General features: G+C 26.3%; 4 protein-coding genes across 4 annotated transcripts; all 4 read left to right on the top strand.

Annotated features, from left to right (window-relative positions):
• Positions 1 to 5,065: 5,065 nt before the first annotated feature.
• On the top strand, positions 5,066 to 6,067 carry OCT59_013286 (uncharacterized protein; the record flags this gene model as incomplete). The annotated part of the gene is made up of 1 exon (XM_066140706.1): positions 5,066 to 6,067. One exon carries the CDS (start codon positions 5,066 to 5,068, stop codon positions 6,065 to 6,067), a length of 1,002 nt encoding a protein of 333 aa, XP_066001562.1.
• Positions 6,068 to 8,484: 2,417 nt separating this feature from the next.
• Positions 8,485 to 8,823, top strand: OCT59_013285 (uncharacterized protein; the record flags this gene model as incomplete). Its single annotated transcript, XM_066140705.1, has 1 exon — positions 8,485 to 8,823. The coding sequence occupies one exon, from the start codon at positions 8,485 to 8,487 to the stop codon at positions 8,821 to 8,823; it is 339 nt and encodes a 112-aa protein (XP_066001561.1).
• A 271-nt stretch (positions 8,824 to 9,094) lies between these two features.
• Positions 9,095 to 9,406, top strand: OCT59_013284 (uncharacterized protein; the record flags this gene model as incomplete). Its single annotated transcript, XM_066140704.1, has 1 exon — positions 9,095 to 9,406. One exon carries the CDS (start codon positions 9,095 to 9,097, stop codon positions 9,404 to 9,406), a length of 312 nt encoding a protein of 103 aa, XP_066001560.1.
• Positions 9,407 to 9,826: 420 nt separating this feature from the next.
• OCT59_013283 (uncharacterized protein) lies at positions 9,827 to 10,253 on the top strand (the record flags this gene model as incomplete). The annotated part of the gene is made up of 3 exons (XM_066140703.1): positions 9,827 to 9,931; positions 10,014 to 10,134; positions 10,216 to 10,253. 3 exons carry the CDS (start codon positions 9,827 to 9,829, stop codon positions 10,251 to 10,253), a joined length of 264 nt encoding a protein of 87 aa, XP_066001559.1.
• Positions 10,254 to 19,960: the final 9,707 nt, after the last annotated feature.

Here is a 19,960-nt window from a genome sequence, read left to right as displayed (position 1 = left end):
TTGGGAGGATAAGAATTAACTTTAATTAAAGTTCAAATGCCGAAAATGCTGAAAATGCTGAAATTAGACCGAAACTCGGTCTTAATTTTGGCAAAAATTAAAATTCAGCCAAAATTAATGATTTTATCATATGCTAATTTTAAATTAAATGTCAAATTTTTATTGCCATAAATCGGAAATGCTGAATTGTGTAAATTGTCTGATTGTTATAAATTCAGAAATGCTGAATTGTGTAAATTTTCTGATTGTTATAAATCGGAAATGCCAAATTGTGTAAATTTTCTGAATTTTAGCTGAATTTAGTTTGATTTTCAGCTGATTTATCACATGTCCGATTTGCCTTATTTCGACTAGTAAATAATAGTTTAAACTATTTCGAAAAAAAAAAATCTTTTTTTCTCGAAATAGTTTTTTTGTTTAATCGGTTCCGACGTGGATACTGATATTCCAGGTAAAGTTTCGAAAAGTTTTGAAACTTTCTTAAAAAAAAAACGTTTTTAACTAAAAAACATTTCTTTTTTATTTTTTTTTTGCAAAGAAAATCAGTTCCGGCGTGGATACCGATATTCTAGGTAAGTTTCGAAACTCTTTCGAAACTTTCTTTTAAAAAAAACGTTTCTAACATAAAAAACTTTTTTTTTTTGTTTTTTTTTTGCAGGAAATCGGCTCTGGCATGGATACCGATGTTCCAGATAAGTTTTGAAAGTTTCGAAACTTCTTTATAATAAAACGTTTTTAACTAAAACGTTTTTTTATTTTTGCATAGGAAATCGGCTCCAATGTGGATGCCGATATTCCACTTAAGTTTTAAAACTAAAGTTTTGAAACTTCTTTAATAAAACGTTTTAACTAAAACGTTTTTTTTATTTTTGTATAGGAATTCGGCTCCAATGTGGGCACCGATATTTCAGGTAAGTTTCGAAACAAAATGTTTTGAAACTTCTTTAAAAAACGTTTTTAATGCTAAAAACGTTTTTTTTAATATTTTTTATATAGGAATTCAGTTCCGGCATGGATACCGAATCCCAAGATAAGTTTCGAGAATTTTCGAAACTTTAATAAAAAAATGTTAATTCCTAACGTTTTTTTTTATATTATTGTAGAGATATCGGTTCTGGCATAGATACCGAATCCCAAAAGCAAGTTTCGAAGAATCTCTTCGAAACTATTAAAAAAAACGTTAAAATAAACGTTTTTTTTATATTTAATTATAGGGAAATCGGCTTCTACTTGGATACCGAATCCCAAAGGTAAGTTTCGAAATTTTTTTTTTCGAAACTATTTTTTTTTTAAAGAACGATTTACTAATCGTTTCTTTTTTTTTGTAGGTACGGAAAAAAACCAAGATTTGTAAGTATATACGAATCTTGGTTTTAATTTTTTTTGTTTTTTTTAATTTTATTAATGAACGGTTACTAATAACCGTTCTTTTATTTATTTTTTTTTAGGTTCAGTGGGGTTTTGAGTTCCGAAAAACAACAAAAAATCAAGATTCGTAAGTAACCATGAATCTTGATATTTTATTTTTTATTTTTAATATTATGAACGGTTTCTAACCGTTCTTTTTCTATTTTTTTTTAGGTCTCGGGTGTCTCGGGTGGAATTCCGAAAAACAGAATACCTAAATAAAGATTCGTAAGTACGAATCTTTATACTTTTTTTAAACAAAATTTTTTTTTAATTGTATCTTTTTTCTATTTTGTAAGTTTCTTTCAGTTCTTGGGCGTTGGATATATAGGTGGGTTTCGAAGTGAAACTTCGAAACTTTTTTTTAAAAAAAAATTATTTCAATTTTTTTTCTTCTATTTTGTAGGTTTCTTTCGGTTCTTGGGCGTTGGGTATATAGGTGGGTTTACTTCGAAACTTATTTTAAAAGAAATATTTTTTTTAATTTATTTTAATATTTTTTTTGTAGATTTCTTTCGGTTCTTGGACGTTTGGATATATAGGTGAGTTTCGAAGTAAAAGAATCGAAACTCTTTAATTTTATTTCAATTTTTTTTTCTATTTTGTAGGTTTCGGCTTTCGGTTCTTGGTTTGGATATATGGGTAAGTTTCGAAGTTAAAACTTCAAAACTTTTTAAAAAAAATATTTTTTTCAATTTTATTTTAATTTTTTTTTCTATTTTGTAGATTTCGGCTTTCGGTTCTTGGTTTGGATATATGGGTAAGTTTCGAAGTTAAAACTTCAAAACTTTTTAAAAAAAATATTTTTTTCAATTTTATTTTAATTTTTTTTTCTATTTTGTAGATTTCGGCTTTCAGTTCTTGGGCTTTGGATGTACGGGTGAGTTTCGAAGTAAAACTTCGAAACTTTATTAAAAAAAATAATTTTATTTTTGATTATTTTTCTATTTTGTAAGTTTCGACTTTCGGTTGGGTCTTAGATATATGGGTAAGTTTCGAAGTGAAACTTTGAAACTTATTTTAAAAAAGGATTTTTTTTTAAATTTTATTTTAATTTTTTTTTCTATTTTGTAGGTTTTTACTTTCGGTTGGGCTTTGGATATATGGGTAAGTTTCCACTTCGAATTTTTGGTTGGGTAAGTTTCGAAATATTTCGAAACTTAAATTTTTTTTATTAAAGAATCAGTTTACTAACCGTTTCTTTATTTTTTTTGTAGGTTTCTCTTTCGGACTTTTGTCAGATAGCTGAGTGAGTTGTAGATAATTTTGGATGAGTGGATGATGGTGACAATGGTGGACAATGGATGGTAGATGATGGGTAGTAGACGATGAATGTGGACGATAATTGACGATGGATGAATGGTGAATGGTGGATGGTAGATAGTAGGTGTAAATAGACAGATACTGTAGATATTAGAAATTTAATATAATACTTTTTAATATGTAATTTTTAATAAAGCGAAATAATAAAATATAATTCATATGTGCCGATTTTTGGAATTAGTCTAAATTAAGATTTTTATAAAAATTTAATGTTTTAGTAAGATTAACATTACACAAATCTAAATTAAATATGTGTTACATATTTACGTAACTCAGATTTAATAAAAAATAAAAAAAATTTTTTTAATCAATATTCAAAAATAACAGTAATAACCACTTCTTTTTCCCCATCACTCCCATCACTTTTCCATCATTTTTCTATTCACTTTTATTAAATATGACAAAAAAGTTTATAAGCAAATATAGCAGTTATTTTTAAGTGGTAAGTAAAAGAAAAAACTTAATATTTTATATACATAGATAAGACATATTTTTTCATAATTTTTAGCTTTAAAGGTAGTGTGTAGCACGTGATTTTTAAATATATATTGTATGGCAAATTTTTTTGCCGATCATTTGTTTACATTTTATATATCACCGCGTGTTACATTTAATATAAATAACCAATAAAATTTAAGATTGCCTATTCGCAAAATCATATATTCCTATTCGCAATTTCATATGAGGGTTTTTGAAAATTTTTTTTAAGGAATAAAATTTTTTAAAGTCAATAGACAAAGTTCGAAAATGTGGCTTTCTAACCATATAATTTTTATCCTTTTATATTAAGTATAACAAAAGTTTTTATTGCACAGAAATTTGCGTTACTATATAATATAAAATTTGCCATGTCAATCAATATGAAACTATCACGTGATACACAATACCTTTAATTTATTGTTTTTTCTTTGTAAAAAATACATGCAAATAAAAAATAATTATGATGTAAAATAGTTGTAAAATGAATAATAAGATATTCTTTTTTTTTCAAAATAACTAATTATATATTTGTTTTTTATCTTTTAAAATTATTTTATTAGATTTATTCTACTAAAATCCTTAAATGGCAAATAAAATCTTTTGAATAAAGTAAAAGAATTTGGGATTCTCTTATGAAAGCATTTTTTGGTAAGAAATAAAATTTTCAGATCGGACTTTATGCAGGTGACAAAATCGTGCATTATTATTCCTGGAGATATGCTAACGTCATCATTTTACATTCATTTGAAAGCTGAGAATTTGCTCTATCGTAAGAATCAAAGATCAGGAAAATTGGATCACTGGATGAGGCGTAATTAACGATCAAAGTCAAATCAAATTTAAAAATTAAAAATAAATATATTAGACGTAATTATTCACAATCCAGTGATTCAATTCATTCAATTTTAGGCTTATTAGATAGACCTCAATTTTCTCTTTCAAATGAATATAATTTCATTCGTGTAGCTTGCATCTACAGGTATTTAATAAATTTTTTTATATCAGATTTTATCAAACTTATAAAATTTTATATTAATAATATAATTGATGATTCCTAAACATCTACATATATTAAACGAATTATTTTAAATTTATTTTAAAGATAAAAGTTGGCATCACCTTAGGGAGCAAAGATCATTCAAATTGAATCACTATATGTGAAGTAATTAATGATCAAATTTAGATAAAATTCAATAATATATTGAACGTGATTACTGAACAACTAGTGATTCAATTCACTTGATTTTAAATTCATTAGATAGATCTCGATTTTCTCTTTCAAATGAATGTAAATTTATTTGTATAGCTTATTTCTACGAAGAATTATCAATGATTTTGTCATGAGAGTTATATTTGATCTTTTAAATTTTAATGATATCTTATATTAAAAAAAAATTAAAAATTATATAATTAATTAGTTTTTTTTGCATTATCTGGTATAAATTTATTATTCTTATATAAATGATAATTTATATTTGCTTTAATAAAATTATTTTTGTGTAAAAAAATTAGATTCCAAGGATCAGCCCATATGTAATTGATTGCTATTACAAAATTAAAAATAAGCTAAATACATAAAAATCGTTAATAATTAGACAAAATTAGACTCAATTTTGTCAACATTCAGCAATTTGAAATTTGGACAAATGACTGACGAATAGTTTATTTCCGATTTTTCAATGAATTTTTGCCGATTTGTAATTGCCAAGTGGCAGGCAAACTGTGCAAATCGTCCATAATAATTTTGACGATTTTTTTGGCAATGATCGGCCAAAATTAGACCAACTTTCATCCAACATTCGTCAATTTGAAATTTGGACGAAATGGACTATTCTGACCAGTGATAAGGAGTTTAATGAGAAAATTATACAAGAATGAGTTAAATGGGACAGAATTACTCAAGGCATCGGAAGGGATCAAATCTTTTAACCAATGCTACAGAACAAATATTTCTCAATTAACAGAAGGCACGGATTGGCACACATGGAAAAGTGAGACTAGAAAATGGTTGAAGATAGTCAGAAGGGTGATTAAGGTGAAAGACAAAGCATGCAAGGAAGCAACAATAAAAAGAAGAATTGAGGAAAGGAATAAGATGATTACTAAAGACCAACGGAAAATGATTAATAATATATTAGACAAAAAATACTCCAAAATTGATCTGGACAGAATTCGCATAATCGCAGACACACAGGAGGAAATCCTTCTAAATTCAAAAGATGAAGTCCAAGTAGAGGCCATTAATACATTTTCATCACTATTTCGCGTAAGAAATCACAAATTTGAGAATCTCCCTGAACAATGGAAAGATATATACAAACCACAAGCTGACATTGACCTGCGAATTTACGATCACTTGAACGATGTACTGACAGAACAAGAATGGAATGAGATGCTCAACACTATCAATGACAAATCAGCTCTGGGTATATCAAACATCAGCTACAAACTAATAAAGAAAGCAGGTGTTAAAGTGAATGAATTATTTAGGCAATACACCGGTTTATGTTATTACCTACAGGACATACCAATAAAATGGAAAATATCTCAACTGTATCTGATCCCCAAGACATACGATTGGGATTACAACCTGGCAAGAATGAGACCAATCCTTTTGATTGAATGTTTGCGCAAATGTGCAGTTAAGATTATTACAAAGCGCCTAGGTAATATACTCAATAGATATGCAGTCTTAAAAGGACCAAACTATGCAGGCTTACCGGGCGAATCAACATCAATTCCTCTCACCATAATCAACGGTATTCTAAAGGACGCCTGTGAAGAAAACAAAACATTGTGGATCGTATCTCAGGACATGGTGAAGACGTTCAATAGCGTCAGAATAATCCTCTTGTAAAAAGCCTTGGAAAGGATTAAACTACCACATACCATCATCAACTTCATTATAAACATATATAGGAACTGTCAGATGAGAATCATCACGGCATACGGTCTAACAGATACCTTCACTGTGCATGATGGTATTGACCAAGACGAGGTGATATCCCCCTTGTATGGAGAATATTTTACGATCCCTTACTCCATAGAATACAAGAAGACAAATCACTAGGATATATAATGGAACTGAAATGGCCGAATAATGTGTCTTGCAATAAGAAATGAAGTATAATGATACGAACTGCCACCTCAGCATATGCAGATGATACACAATGGATAGCTAAAAGTAAAGATGAAGCAAAAAAGATATCATTAATCGCTGATGAATTTTTTGACATTAATGATATAAAAATAAATGGAGAAAAATCCAAAATCATAATCGTAAACCCAGAAGACAGTAATGAAAATGAAAGATTCCTCGAAATAGGAAAAAACAAAGACAAAGTGTTTGCTAACAAAGGTTCAGAACTATTACGAATACTGGGCGTATTGTTTAAGGCAGACAAAGGAAACAAACATACAGAATTAATAGTGAAGAAGGAAATTTTGACAATACTAGGGGCCATTAGACGCAAACACATAACTCATGCGTAGGCAATATACATCATAAATGCCGTTCTACTTCCAAGCCGATTTTTAGCATTTTGACCTGTGAAGACCTGTGCAAAATAAATATGGGACCCTCAAACTCAAGAAGCGAGCCAGAAAGAGACAGAGAAATTTTAATTAATATGCAGGCAATTAAGGTAATAAAAGAAATTCCATCTATAGCCCTATAAAAAATAAATGTCCAGAAAATGTCTACGAAAATGTCCGGAAATTGTCCAGAATAAATCTGGCATGTCCAGAAATTGTCCGGAAAATGTCTATTTTCTGCTACAAATTTGATACCTAAAATTTTGACATATCCGGACTTTGTCCAGAATATATCCAGAATTTGTCCAGTATAAAATTTTGGACAAATTCCGGACAGATAAACTTGGACAAATTCCGGACATAGTAAAAATTCAGATAATTTGAGCTGGACAAATTCCGGACATGAAAAAATTCTGGACAAATTCTGGACGCTACTTCCAAAAAAGGATAAATTAATTTTGTAGAAAAATGCAAAAAGCACAAGACTGACATTCATAACCTTCTTTGTCATACTAATTAAATTTGCTGAGCAGGCAAAAATACTATATATCTATGATATAAAACTTTAAGTTAAAAGCAATTATAATGATGGTCACCTGTTGATCATCTTTTTGTGCCAATTTTATGAAAAAATATTTCAGGTCAATTTCCGGACAAATTCTGGACAAAATGAGTGTCCGGAAACGAGTGTGTTTTCGGAACAATTTCTGGACATGGTACCTGGCATTTTCTGGACATTTTCCGGACAATTATTTAGACAAATTTTCCGGACAATTTCTGGACAATTTCCGGACACTTATTTTTTATAGGGTAGATGGCAGAAAAAAGGAGTTCGTATACACACAACAAAACTATACGCTAGTAATAGGACAAATCAAAAAAAAAGAGCAGCCAGAGAAATACCTAATGCAACACTGGGCTATCAAAGATAACAACCAGAGTGATGACAATGGAGCGATAGTAATACAACGTTGCAATGGCTGCACATTAAATGATAAAAGAATTAACAAAGAAAGTAATAGTTGCTATTTTAATAGAGATCGATTGGATCTAACCTGCATAAACAGAATCTCTAGTTGTCAAAACACTCTCAACACCAAAGTTATTAAAGATATAATAGAAACTAGAAATCACCAAGAGAGACAATATATCCCAGAATGGATACCTAGTTCCATACAAATACATAACTATGATACGGCTCTTATTCAGAATACGTTATCAAACAGAGAATTTGTGTCACAACATATAGTGTTATTGCATCAATTAAGATTACTGTTTAGTCCATCTGATGTGATTAACATATATACTGATGGCTCAATGACAACCCAGTTTAATGTGAATCTAAACACCTTTACAAAACATATGGGCACAGGATGGGTGATACTAAATGACAAAGAAGAGGTAATATTAGAATGTAGCAGTTCAATCACAGAATCGCCTTTATCTATATACGTGGAATTAGGAGCCATCCTATCAGCTATACTTGTCTTACAAACAGGACAGAGAGTAAATATCCTCACAGACTCTCAAACTGCAATAGATAGTATCAACCATACAAGAATAAATTTAACAAATGGAAAAAATAAAATATGTATATGGTATAATACTAACAACTACAGTATAATTAGTAGTATAATTAATCTTATTGATAGCAAACACTTAGAGTTAAAACAAATAAAAGTTAAAGGCCACTTAGGAATCAAAGGCAATGAAGAAGCAGACAGAGTGGCCAAAAATATTATGGAAAGATTAACTTGTATTACAATTAAGGACTCACAACAAAAAGACTTAAAATATGATTTATACTGGGATGGTAACAGAGTTGACAGACACATTAGAAAATTTATAGATAACATATGTGAAGCGGCATTAGAGGCAGCATGGTCTTTCAATTGTGTAAACAAAACAATTTTTCAAGATACAACTCATATAATAGAAGAGAAAGTCACTTGGGCATTATTTAAAAAATACAGGACTCAACTGTACAATGTCATCAATAAACAACAATTTCATCAAACATCTGAAACTTACAAACAATCTACTACCAACTTTAGAGATTATGAAAGAAAGGAGATATGATCTATATGGAGATGTAAAGTGTAGGATGTGTCTTGAAGAAAATGAAGATAATGATCACTTAATTTATTGCCAGCAGCTCAGGGATAAATGGTTAATGGTGGCTAATAATACTAAACATAAATGTGACCAAATGCTTAAAGACTTGCTTTCACAAGAGAATCACTTACAACTAAATCAAGAAGACACACAGCGATTAATTTTATGAAATAGGAATTTTTTTATTCATATAACATGTTCTAATCAAGAATTACCCATTCCTTTTATACATCTGATGTTAAGAAATTTCTTTCCAAAAGAAAGATATAGAAAATTCAAGTCTATTGTTAAGTCAGAAAAAGCTACACTAACAATTACTACTTTGTTTTTAGAAATATTTATTAACGAATTTTATAGAATCATTTGGCAATCATGTTGTAACCTGGTAACAGAATGGGAACATACAAAAGGGATCAAGAAGAAAGACCTAAAGAAGAAAATACCAGTAAACCAACGTATTACATATGAAAGGATTCCAACTCAGCAAGTAGAAGGTAATACATATGATTTAAAGGGAAGGAGAATTCTCAAACACAATGAACAGTAGTCAATTGCTCTTGAAAAAACAAGGCAATATGTAAATCAGTTTATTAGGGAAGGAAATAGGGTAATTTGGAAGGCATATAATAATATCAAGACATACAAATACAGATATAATTCTTTTTCTTTTGTTTAAAGGGTAGTGAAAGCACATACTGAAGCCATATGATAATAATAATCCTATATAATCTAATAGCTACTATAAGAGAATATAGGTGAATTTCATATTGGTGATGGTAGGATACGGGAGCAATCTATAGGATAGGAACCAGTTCAGAATTTTAATAGATTAGTTATGTATATATCAGAAATTCTGTACCACTATTATGTAACTAATAAACTCATGAATTGCATTACCTTGCAAAAAAAAAAAAAAATTTTGAATTTTATAAATGGTGCTTATCAAAAAAGACTAAAGAAGAAGGAAATGGAAGTTATTTTAAAAAAAAATAAATCAGTGATCACTAGAAATAAAATTAAAAACAAAGTGGTCATTAGTAGTAGTAGAACTGCAGATGATTTATCAGATAAGGTATAATATATATAGTATAAGTATTTTGTTAAAGCAACATATTTTTAACTTCAGTTATATCTCTTTTAAACTTTTCTTGAAGTCTGATAATAATGATAATAATACAGACGTTGCCAATACCAATACAAATGTCAGCGGAAAGAGCAGGAAGAAAAAAAATGAAAGAAAAAAATCTGGGCAGATTTCCAATCAACTACGAAAAGGTAATAATTAATACTTATTTTTTCATTTTATATTACAAAAAATTTTTTATAATAATCAATTAATTTTTATTTTTATTTTAGATTATAATGAAAATAATAAAGTAAGTTATTTAATTTAAAATTAATTAGTTACAAATACTAATATTTTATTTCAAACTTTTTTTCTTCAAACTTTTCTTTTCGTTTATTTATTTTTTAACTTTTTTACATTTCAATATTACTAACTTGCTTTTTTCACTAACTTTATACTTTTTTTTATTATTACTAACGCTAAACAAATGCTAACAATTACTTTCCATACTACTTACTAATTTGCTTTCTTTATTAACTTCATACTTTTTTATTTTTAATATTAATAATTTACTTACAATAATTTATTTTACTTTCTTTTTTTTTATTATTACTAACGTTAACAAATGCTAACAATTTACTTTCCATACATACTACTAAATTAGAGTTGGATCGGTCCTAGCAAAGACCGGTCCTACGTCAGTCTTGGGACCGGTCTTCACAGTCTTTGGTCCGAGATCTGAGGACCGGTCCAGACTGGGGACTGATTCTCATATTATTAATATCCAATAAAAATGAGCCAAATTTTTGTGCTCATCTACTTCTAAGACACGGTTTTTGCCAAAACCGATTATCGGTTCAATTTTTAACGTTTTCGCAACGTTTTTTATTAAAAAAATGTGCGAAACTTTTTTTTTGTGAAATTATTAATAAAAAACGTTTTTGCAACATTTTTTATTAATAAAATAATTAAAAAAATGTGCGAAAACGTTTTTTTATTAAATTGCTTAATAAAAAATGTTGCAAAAATATTTTTTTTTTATGAACTTATTAATAAAAAACGTTTTCACAACGTTTTCTATTAAAATAATTAAAAAATGTTGCAAAATGTTTTTTTATTTGTTAAATTACATGTTAAAAAATGTTTTGCAACGTTCTTTAATATTTTAGCATAATTTAGAGGTCTTAAAATCATTTTTAAATTTAAATCGGTCTGTTCCCGGTTCGGTCCGGTCCAGGTTGAAAGACCGGTCTTTTTGGGACCGGACCAGACTGGACCGGACCGATCCAACCCTATACTAAATGTTAACAATTTACTTTCCATACTACTAAATGCGTACAATTTACTTTCCATACTACTTACTAATTCTAATTTTGCTTTCTTTACTAACTTCATACTTTTTTATTTTTAATATTAATAATTTACTTATACCAATAATTTACTTTACTTTCTTTAATATTATTAATTCGCTAATCATATTTATTTGATATTTGATTTTATTTTCTTTATACATTTATAGTTTTAATTTATAGTTTATATCTAATACAGCGATAGTATATTATTTATGAATTATTATATATATATTTTTATATTTTTTTATAGTTTTCTACATTTATAATTCATATCAAATATAGTGTTTTATTTTGAATATTTTATATTTAAATTAGCAAATTTATAAAGTGAAATTATGGATTTTTACTTGTCGTTAATCGTTACTGACCAAATTTTGACTTACTGTAATCATAATTCCTAAAATTCAGCCCACAATAATTTCTAAATTTGGCTTACAATAATTCCTAAATTTGCCATAATTCCTAATAATTCTTAAAATTCGGCCCAAAATTTGGCTCAAAAATTAGACAATAATTGTATAAAATCAGGTCATAAATTGGATAATTATTGTATGATTGCCATACAACTATTGTGTGATTTATTGCAATTTTTAGCACAATTATTGTATGGTCAAATATACAGAAATCATAGTGAATTTAATTGGATGTTTTTTCAACAAAAATCACACAGGCTTTTTTCATAGGGTTGTAGAAAATAAAATTTTTTTTGCAAGAGAAATTTTTTATTATAAAAAAATAAAAATTTTTGCAGCAACAGTATGAGAAATTTTTTTATTGGTAAATCACTTCATTTATTAAATTTTTTGCGTTGATTATATTTTTGACTACTCATCACTACATATCAGTGAGTGATATCACTAAGTTTAATTCTGTACCATTTACAATATCATGCAAGATTCTAAATCCTTAATCGGTTATAATAAGAAAAGAATAATATATTGTTGATTTCATGTGTTATTTAACCTCTTTCCCCAATTTGTCTAATAATAGTAAAAAAAATTAACTGATGTGATTGATGTGAATTAAATAGCCATACGAAATAAGTATGAACCAAAAAAATTTAATTGATGCAAGAAAAAATTTAACAAGTCACATGGAAATGTGTACTATAGTGATATAAATTTGTTATTACTGACTGATATTTTTTTATAATTTAAAATCTTGTATCATATTACTTGAGAAATTTTAAGTCTCATCAATCATCATCCCATAATATATCAATGTTGACACAAGGTTGAAAAATGATAATTTATTATTTAAAATGAAATAACAGTTATAGAATATAAAGAAATACAATTTACTGTAAACTGTAAAGAATTACAAATAAAAATAATAAAAATAAAAGAAACAAAGTTTACGCGTAGCAAAATATACTTGCTGAAAATCTGTTCGTCCCGTGAAATTTCGTCTTGCAACGCCGCAACACAAACATGAACATTGCTACGCGAATCAACAATCAAGTTTTCCCGGCCCGATCAGCAACAAGGTCATGATTAATTTCGAAAGCAATAATTATACATATAATCTTGGTGATACAATTTTCAGGCTGTTGCCCGATGAGTAATCTTTGTCGAGAAAAATAAAGAAAATAAAACATACACTTACTGTATATGTTACATCATAGTACGATTTATCATCAAGTAGCGGTACATAAAATTATATAAAATTAAGTAGCGGTATATACAATTATAATTTATATATTAGAATAACAATGAATTAATAAACAAAGAAAACAAAAATAGGTATAATATTCATATTTTGAATTTGATACATAAGATTGACAAAATGAAGTAATTAATGTTTTTGAATTTGTATTACTTTGGAAAACAATATATTAGACGGGTTTCTCTAATATAAAAGGAAATGAACAACAAGGAATGTATATTCGATAATCATTAAAATCATTGATATAAGCAGTATATAAAAGATACATTGTAATTTACAAATTGATAAATTTAATTCGTTCTCCACTATTCATTAAATACTTCCTGATTATACGATACCAGACTACCAGTACTTCATAAAATATTATATGTTAGGATGACAGACAATCTAACTTCCTAAAAAAAGATTTTCATTCGGAAAAATTGTAATTCTTCCGATTACTGTGAGCGGGAAAGCTGCAGCAGAATAAAAAATTCAGGTTTGCGAGTTAAAATTTTTATTATATCCTGTGGAATTATTGACAATTTATTTATCATATTTCAAGCAAGTCAGGATACAAGGTACAATAAAGCATTAAGACAACGTTGTTTCTACAATTTCAAACATATAAGGATAATTTTTGGCCTTTGGAAAATACCTTCAGTTATTTAATATTTATTTTTTTTTTCCCTAATGATTCAAAAAAAAATATTTTCTCCATTTCGTTAAAGTGATAAAAAGTTCGGTTTGTCAACATTTATTTTCTTACTGAAATTAACGATAGTTGAAAGAGAATACTAGAGAAATAGAATGGGATATTAAATTGTACAATATGCATAACCTTATTAAATTATTTATAAATTGATTCCGTCAACTTATTGTACTTACTTGAGAAGGATTAGTGGCAATATAATTTAATTTGTTCTAATATTTACGCTAAAGCAAAATAAAATTTTGTGAACCAAATTTTTTTAGGATTACTTGCTAGGACGAGAAATGTTTATTCAAGCGTCTTTCTTAAACGAGTAGAATATTATAAAATGAATTAATTAAAAGAATTAAATTCATTATTTCTGCTTTTTGAAAGATTTTGGAATTATTGGAATACCTTTTTTTTTTCTCTTTCTTTAAAAAAAAAAAAATTTGCTTTAATTGTATGGAAAGCCGTCCTTGACAAAAGGTTGATATCCAGACATCATGTTGGATAATGTCTAGACATCATGTTTGATATATGTATATGGAAAGCCGTCCTTGACAAAAGGTTGATGTCCAAACATCATGAAATATAATATTTAGACATCATGATGGTATGTCTAGACATCATGTTTGATATATGTAAGATGATGTTTGTACATTATTTAACATGATGTGAAAGACATCAACCGACATGATGTCTAGACATCATGCTGATCAAATTACCAAAGATAGTATATTTTATAAGTTACACAAAATAAATTTACTATATTTGGTAACATGATGTCTAAGACATCATGTCGGTTGATGCTTGAGCATCATGTTGAATGATGTACAAACATTATTTTACATATATCAAACATGATGTCTAGACATTATCCAACATGATGTCTGGATATCAACCTTTTGTCAAGGACGGCTTTCCATATATGTAGGATGATGTTTGTACATCATTCAACATGATGCTCAAGCATCAACCGACATGATGTCTTAGACATCATGTTACCAAATATAGTAAATTTTATTTTGTGTAACTCATAAATATACTATATTTGGTAATTTGATCAGCATGATGTCTAGACATCATGTCGGTTGATGTCTTTCACATCATGTTGAATGATGTACAAACATCATCCTACATATATCAAACATGATGTCTAGACATACCATCATGATGTCTAAATATTATATTTCATGATGTTTGGACATCAACCTTTTGTCAAGGACGGCTTTCCATATAATTGGACAGCGTAATTGGAAATGATAGACACCAATTATAAATGTAATAATTTTTTTTTTTTTTTTTTTTTAACGGTCAAATATAATTACTTTATTTAGAAATAAGAAAATTTACAAAAAAGGAAAAGATCTACATTATATAACATTTAGTAAAGAACACGATCGAACTATACTATAATATTATTAGGGACTTAAGATTTTATGTTCAAAAGAACTATCTACCATCCTGCTCACCCAAATAGGTTCACTAAACTATCCGCATAACTACTACTATTCGTATGGACTTCAGTAATGTTATATAAAATCCCACCACAACTCCTTTAATTACTACTACAACATCAAAGATATAATACCACTTTTCAATAAAATCCGTGTTCTTTTTTTTTCATTCATGAACATTTGACATTTAATAACATTATTGTTTTTATTTTTGAACGTGCGTCTAATTTACGATAATATTATAAGTTTGTGATCATTACCGTTGGCCGGAATTATCAAGTAATATTCAAAGGTAATTAATTAATATTCAAATGTATGTAAATTGCTAATAATATAAATAAATAATAATAATTTCATACGTTTTTTAGTTCATCCACACAAAATACAAATTCCGCTACTCAAAGCTTAACTGTATCCTTAAATTCTTCAAGAAAACATAATTTTGAAGAATTAAATAATGGAACGAATGAAACTCAAAAAAATAGTAAGTAAACTCATTATTTACGATTACGAATGTAATAAATAGTGTCTAAAGTTTTTCACGCCAACACATTGCGGCGGATTTATGAAATTTGGCAAAAACCCTGCTGCGGGAATTAAAATTGACTTACAGAAACATTAAGCTTTTTTCCTAAAAAATGTCAAATATGACGCACCTTTAACACTGGAAAAATTGGTTAGGTAACGGAAAAATTGGTTAGACGCAAGATTTGGGGGTACAAAAAATTTTTTAGGGCTCATTTTTGACTGTTCACTAATAAATTTGGGAAATTTGGTGACTAAAAGACTGTCAAATATTTATTTAATTTGACATGACGGACAAATTTAGGTATTTCATAAATCCGATGAATTTTATAATATTTTTTTTTTAACTAAAATAGGAAAATATACTAAAATTGATAATTCAGATGATGAATGTTGTTGAATATAATTGAGTTTATTAATTTTGTATCAACAGGAATTAGAAAAACAATACTGTCTTTTCATTTCTTTATTAGAATTTAGAAAAAATACTTTTTTCATTTCTTTATTAGAGAATTAGAAAAAAAAATACTTTTCGTCTATTAGAAAATTAGAAAAAATTGTTTTTTTTCGTTCTTTATTAGATCGATCATTTTTTTTTTACTGTTTTGTTAGAAAAATTGTAAGAAAAAAATTTTTTTTTCGTTTTTGTTATCATAGAAAATTATAAATTTTTTTTCTTTTTTTTCGCTTCTTTATTAAAAATTTGAAAAAATACCATTTTTTCCATTTCTTTATTAGAAAATTAGAGAAAATACATTTTTCATTTCTTTATTTGACAATTAGAAAAAAAACATTTTTTTCGTCTTTATTAGAGAAAAAAAATTTTTTTTTTCGCTTCTTTATTAGAAAATTAGAAAATCAGAAAAAAAATCTTTTTTTTCGTTCCATTAGAAAAATTATAAAATTTTTTTTTTTGTTTGGTCATTGGTGAATTACGAAATTGTGATTACTACTTTCTTAGCTTGATGGACAACAACGTGACGGGGTACGCCTAGTTTCATTCAGTTATAAAATTATAATAATCTAATTATCACTTCACAAAATATGAAATATTTTGTATTTAGGTTTAAAGGAAAAAAATACATTAAAGATAATAAAAAAAAATAAAATGGTATTGTATTTGAATAAATAATGCTCGACAATTCTTTGATATAAATTACTTTAAAACTACTTAGAGAATTCGCAACTATTGTTAACTTCATATGGTAATTTTTCATTGTAAACCTTATTTATATTATGACTCTTTAAAGTTTATTTGAAACCCAGAAACTTTGGCTTTCTAACGGATATTTTTAAGCAGAGTATGAAAAAAATAACGAAGTAAAAAAAAATGATGATCTCTATTTTTTGCCATATGTAGTACGATAGAACGTAATAGTCGTGTAACATCTAAGCCCGTGATAAATCACGTTGCCACCTTAGATATAATACTTTATTAATAATATATCTAAATACAATAATATGCTTGGTTTAATAATATTAAATATCAGTTAAATATTTATCCTAAAATTTCAAAATTCGATAGTTCTCCCATATTAAAATCCTTCAATCTAAAACCATTAAATTAATTAATGTGCCACTTTTTCATCATAAGAAAAAGGCAAAAAGAATCGAAATTATCTATTCTAAAGGTAAATTATATTTTTTTTTATCATTTTCAAAATTCGTAACCTTTTTTTTGACAAGATCAAATATTTCTTCCTTTTATAAGAATTTAGTACCTCATTCTTAATCGTTCTTTAATCACAACCTATAATTCACTATTTAATACTCTAAATGATCTTCATAGTAACAAGAGGTCATTTTCATGGGGGAGCTTAACATGCTTTTAAAGATTTTTTAAATGAAAGTTATTGAACACTGCCATTAGAACTTCAAATTAACATATCTCAGCCAATAAGGATTCAATTTTTATGATATTAATTATTAATTTCTAATTATTAGATTATAGGATAACTCTAGCAAAATTTTATGAAATATTGCAAACCATTTTTTATATTAAAACACTTAAAAAAAATGGTTCGCTATGTTTTTTATCAATAATAATATAAGAAATGTTGCAAAACATTTTTTTATATAAAACACTTATAGAAACATTTTTTTTAATAACGCCAATAGATATAATAAAATCTTTCGGAATTTTTTTTTTAATTTTTTTTTCTAATAATAGGTATAGTACGTAAGACAGATATTGTATAAATAAAATTTTCTAATAATGCCAATAGATCTTTATAGATATAACAAAATATTTCAGAAATTTTTTCTAAATTTTTTATCTAATAATAACAATAGATTGTATAATAAAATACATATGGCAGATATTTTATAAATAAAATTTTCTGATTTATTTTTTAATAATACCAATAGCAATAGATCGTTATAAATATAATAAGATCTTTCAGATTTTTTTTTAAAAAATTTTTTTTTCTAATAATAGGTATAGTACGTTGTAATGCCGTAATCTATCTAATTAATCTATCTAATCTATCTAATTAAAAAAATTTTGTCATATTTAGATTACCCTGTATAAATAACTTGAATTGTGTAACATTAAAAGTGTGATATTCTTGCGTTCGATCTATTTCGTATTTAATTAACTGACTATGATAACCAATCTTTAAACTAATACATTTTCAGTTAATTAAAATTTTAACTTGATTTTTTTTTTATTCTGATGGATTAATACTAACAAAAAAAAGTATAATTTTTCTTATTAATTGCATTCATTTGCGCTCTCTTAGTTACCACGAACCAATAATAATTTTTTTTTATTTTTTTTTATTTTTCAGTTTTTACCGTAAAAACTGAAACTACCTTTTTAGTCTTTTTTTTTATTAATTTTTTTATTTCTCTTTTTATCATTATTGTTTCTTTTGGTTAACTTAACTTATTGTTTTGTTTATCAAATTTTTTTTTAACCCAAAAAATATAGTTTATTTTTTTTTTGGTTTGAGTCAAGACATAGAACTATGTCCTACGGCTTTTTCGATGATTTAGTGAGATTTTTTTGTCAATAATAATATTGTTTCTGACTAATAAATTCGTGTGAAAATTTTTTTTTAGTGAGAATTTTCGATTTAGTGAGAACTTTTTTGTTTATGAGATTGTTTTTTTCAATATTATTTCTGACTAATAAATTTGTGAAAATTTTTTTTGATATTAGCGAATTTTTTTTTAGTGAGATTGTTTTTAATTATATAGATATTTTGTAATTAAATCTATAATAAATTTTTGATAAATCTATATATCTAAAAAAAACTATATAACTAAAAAAATTTGTCTGACGTTTGGATTAGTCTCTGCATAATAATTTGAATTGTGTAACCCAATCAACTAATACAATTTCAGTAATTTCAGTAATAAAATTTTACCTTAATCGGAATTTTTTTTTTGATTATTAATTTTAAATTTTTCGTTTTGAAAAAAAAAATTTTTCTCCCTTTCTTCTTTCGGTTTAGTTTTTTTTTCAAACCGAAAAATTTTGTTTTTTCTCGTTCTTTTCCGTTTAGGTTTAATTTTTTTTCCCAAACTGAAAAATATTTTTTTTTCGAATTATTGTCCTTTTTTTTCAGAATTTTTTTTCGGCACTTATTTTTTTTCAGATTCCTTTTTTTGAACCGATTCTTTCTTTATCCTTTTTCTTTCCCCACATTTATTTTTAATTTTTTTTTATAATAACATGTAGAAAGATGATTAAGATTTTCAATTAAATTGAACGCTGGATAAATAGTTTGATTTTCAAATTCATAAAAATCAAAAAAAAATTGATATTTTTACAATATTTTATAATCAATTAATTAAAGAAATTGTTGATTTAATAATATACTATTATAACCAAATCCATATCCGAAATTCTGAATAAAAATTTTAATTCAAATGGTTTAGTTAAATTGATAATTTATCGAATAAAAATGAGTATCAAAAGAATAATAATAAATGAAATGAACGGATTTCTAATATTTAATTGTTCAAATATTTTTCCTAAATTGATTATAAGTTTAAAATTGACGTAATATAAAATAATAAGAGATAATTATAAAATTTATAATTAATTAATAAAAATATTTGTAGTATTTTCATAATATTAAAGTTTTTTCAAAATACTTCTAAAAAATTAATCAACTTTTATTGATAATTATTTTTTCGCAATTCCTAATTAATCCGAATTTCACTCTACACTCAAACATCAAATCATTAATATAAATAGCAACATTATTCTAAAAATAATTTATTATTTATATCATTCTAATATTATAAATATAATTTAATACATATTTTTTGTTACCTAATTATTACCATATTAAATTCCTAATTATAAAAAAAAACTTTTTTAACTTACTTAGTATTATAATTATAAAGGTTA

This window comes from Rhizophagus irregularis, chromosome 20 (assembly GCF_026210795.1).
Source record: "Rhizophagus irregularis chromosome 20, complete sequence".
NCBI lineage: Eukaryota > Fungi > Glomeromycota > Glomeromycetes > Glomerales > Glomeraceae > Rhizophagus > Rhizophagus irregularis.
The sequence above is the reverse complement of the archived record's forward strand: the minus strand, read 5'-3'. Positions and strand labels throughout refer to the sequence as shown.